The 3,516-nt window shown below is 34.6% G+C and overlaps 1 protein-coding gene across 1 annotated transcript; it reads right to left on the bottom strand.

Moving 5' to 3' along the window:
• Positions 1 to 430: 430 nt before the first annotated feature.
• On the bottom strand, positions 431 to 2,131 carry LOC133693111 (probable esterase KAI2). The gene is made up of 2 exons (XM_062114233.1): positions 1,629 to 2,131; positions 431 to 1,062 (listed from the first exon to the last, which is right to left on the bottom strand). Exons 1-2 carry the CDS (start codon positions 1,994 to 1,996, stop codon positions 618 to 620), a joined length of 813 nt encoding a protein of 270 aa, XP_061970217.1. The 5' UTR covers positions 1,997 to 2,131; the 3' UTR covers positions 431 to 617.
• Between the last annotated feature and the right edge of the window lie 1,385 nt (positions 2,132 to 3,516).

Below are 3,516 nucleotides of genomic sequence, written 5' to 3'. Positions count from 1 at the left end.
TTCAATTACAAAGCTTTCTCTCTCAAATCAAATACTCTCCTAACTCATTTTTCTTTCTAGAATTGCATTCTTAGATTGTCTTTCCTAGCCAAAATCACTCTCTCCAACACTTTCTATGCCCCTAACTTGAAAAAAAAATCATAAATTTGCAAGGAAATGAGAAGATTTGAGCTTCATTTTCCTTTTAAGGGCCGGAAGGGGAGGCAGCTTTTTTTTTTTATTATTATATTAAATTACCAACCATGGGTTAATTTCTGTATTCTACATAGACATTGGTATTTTTTTTACACTGTTTAATAACTAGTTCGCATTATTTATTGTTTTACATTGCAAAAATTTGGGTCTAACCCGTTGTGAAAGCGAGTTTATTATGTAGTTTGCAAGCCAGAACCGAGCTTCTTTCGCTCTTTCTTTGTTTGAAAAAGAGGCCTATTCGAACTCCATGTTCTCTTGAATCTTATCACGTGATGAGTAATCACAACTTGACACAGCCAAACCACAAGGGACGTTACAATCATGGTACAACCATTCACTAACTTCCGGATTAACTATCAAAACAAAAAAAAGAAGAAGAAGCAAACACAATCTGCAGGGAAACAAGAGTTTGACAGTACAAATTACGCAGCTATATTGAAACGAATGTGCTTAAGAAGCACAGGGATCACAATGTCGGGAGAGCTCAACTGAGGCAGGTGACCATCAGATGACATGACTTCAACAATGGACTCACCACCAAGATTTTGGTGCAAATGTTCAGAGGCAACCACAGGCACAGCCAAGTCCTTCATGCTCTGCAGGATGTGACAGGGGACTGTGACCATGTGTAGGATTGCCCTCATGTCACTGTGGAAGATGGTCTGTGCCACGCTAAGGGCTATGTCTGGTCTCATATTGAAGAGCGTGCGGCTGAATTCTTGCACGGCTACTGAATCCATGTCTCCACCCACGGCTAGTGGGGCAAAACCAGAACACCATGCTTTGTAATTGTTTTGCATTGCTTCAAATAATTGGTCTAAATCTTCCTGCTCGAATCCTCCATAATAATCAACATCATTCAAGTACCTGATAAAAACAAAATTGAAAGGCCAAAATTCATTATTGATTTTGTTCTTTAGTATAAGTGGAGGTAGCAAAAGATCCCTAATTTGCCTAGAGGCTAAGTGGGCAGCCCACAAATCCAATCATGAGGAAATAGTATAAAATCATCATAAACAAACTCTTTCCACTACCTAAACTGAAGTGGCAATATGAACTTATTGCTTTCAAAATTAAAATCATCATTGATTGAAAATAATAAACAAGAGAGCGACCTTTGGCAAGTTAGCTACATGTATTAAAGAACTAAAAAATGGACACTATATATAATCAACAGCACAACTCAGAAGAAGTCGTTTAACAAAATAAAAAATACGCGTCTTGTATTAAATTTTATTAGATCAGCGACGTGTAATTTTGAACTACTACTTGAATTTACCGATTACACGTTCAAACATACTTCAACATTATTGCATTGTGAAGTAAATATATATATATATATATATATATATATATATAAAAGAGTGAAATTTATACATAATCAACCATGATGATCTAATAATTAACAAACAAGCGCCGATTGAGTTACGTACCTTGGAGAAGCAGAAAGCATGACAATTTTAGAGAAGAGATCAGGGCGACTAATGGAGGCAATAACACCAACCATGCCAGAAACGGAGTGACCAACAAAAATACAAGACTCAACATGCAGCTCCTCTAAAATGGCAAGTAAATCATAAGCAAAACCTTCGAGGGTAGAGTACCTACTGAAATCAAAGTAATCTGGATTTGTAGTTCCAGCTCCCATGTTATCATACAAAATAACAGTGTACTCATCAACAAGGTGGGGAACTAAGTGCTTCCAGACAGACTGATCTGTCCCAAACCCATGAGCCAAAACTATCACTTGCTGTCCTGAACCCAAGATCTTCGCGTTATGAGCTTCTTCTACAACACCCATCTAGTCTCTTTTCCTTGGAACTAGCTACTTCTTTGGACTCTTGTCCGATCGGTTTGTGTCTTAATGGCGTGAAGATAGAGTAGGCTTGTCGTTTTATACAACCATGAATGAAAGGAGGGGCGGGTGATATAATAAGGACCATATGTGCTGTATGGATATTTTATGATAAAAGATTATTGGGTTCTTCTTTGGTGGTGCTGAAAGATGCAGCTGGGCAGGATTCCATCTCAAATCTAACGGTTGTGGTCAGATAGCCAATTCTTCATGATGGGTCTAATTTCGATGAGGCGGTGATGCGAAAGACACCTGCTATGAATGTGATATACCAACCTTACAATTCCATTAAAAGGAAACTAACTGTACCGAAGCAAGTTGCACGGTAACTCTTGAGATACGCGAAGTGTATCTGTTTTATTTATTAGGTGATGAATACGAAAACAATTAATAAATCATACAGCTAACTTCTCCAGTTCCACTTTTCCTTTTAGCATTTTAGGAAAACGGTATGTTTATGTTCTAATAGTCTCATTTTGATAAGTAAAGTGATTGACTCTCTAAACTTAGTTATACACATACAGGTGTGGATGCGGGTGTTATATATATATATATATATATATATATATATATATGACCGCAAATTTAACGTGAATAAAATCCCCGATGCTCTGAAAAAAAATCAGTCCATGCAGCGCCATGTAAATTTAAAGATGTGTTTGGGAATGTAGTGTAAATTATATTATCAAAAATTTTGATTGTTTTTTTACTTAAAATAATTTTTATTAATGTTTTTAGATCGTTTTAATGTGTTGATATCAAAAATAATTTTTTAAAAAGAAAAAAATTTCATTTTGATGCATTCCTAAGCAAAACACACTTTGAACAACCACCGCTATTACAATTCCAAATAGACCCTAAATCTCAAGAAATTAAAAAAAATAGTAAATAAAACTATAAATTAAAGAAAGCAATCAAATGCTATAGGATAAAAAAAATATAAATAAATTGAAGGAAATTGAATATTTGTTGTTGACATGTTAGAGAGTTCAAATCCTACTTACATGCATAATTTTAATTCTATACAGATAAACAAAGCTTATTCAATCTTAATATAAACTGAACTCCTATTTAATTGATATACACATGAATCCTATGGTAATCTTTGACTTCGAATTAGTTGTTCTATTGAGGACTCTCACTTTAAATTGAACTGTATCTTCTAGTTATATGCACTTGTTCAAACTCTATTGGTCTATTGTTTTTTTGATAGATGTGACTTTTAGTCACCTGGTCAGCTAGTCAACTATTCCCTCAACACTCCTGGTCAATCAAAGAATCTTTGAACATGGTAGATTCTTTTAATTCACGATTGATTTCATCTCTATTTCTCAGTTTTAGAACGAATAATCATTATTCTCTATAATTGGCATATTTATATTTATTGTAGGTGTAAACTTTATTGTTTTATTTCTAAAATGAAGGAATGTTAACCCCATCATACTTATACTGAAATCGATAGATGG

The sequence above is a fragment of the Populus nigra genome, chromosome 5 (assembly GCF_951802175.1).
Source record: "Populus nigra chromosome 5, ddPopNigr1.1, whole genome shotgun sequence".
NCBI classification, from domain to species: domain Eukaryota; kingdom Viridiplantae; phylum Streptophyta; class Magnoliopsida; order Malpighiales; family Salicaceae; genus Populus; species Populus nigra.
Note: the sequence above shows the minus strand (reverse complement) of the source record. Positions and strands in the feature narration are given on the sequence as shown.

Coding starts and splice junctions, on each gene's coding strand:
- LOC133693111 (XM_062114233.1), bottom strand. CDS start 1,996: ATGGGTGTTGTAGAAGAAGCTCATAACGCGAAGATCTTGGGTTCAGGA. Junction 1,063..1,628: donor ATGCTTTCTGCTTCTCCAAG/GTACGTAACTCA, acceptor TGTTTTTATCAG/GTACTTGAATGATGTTGATT.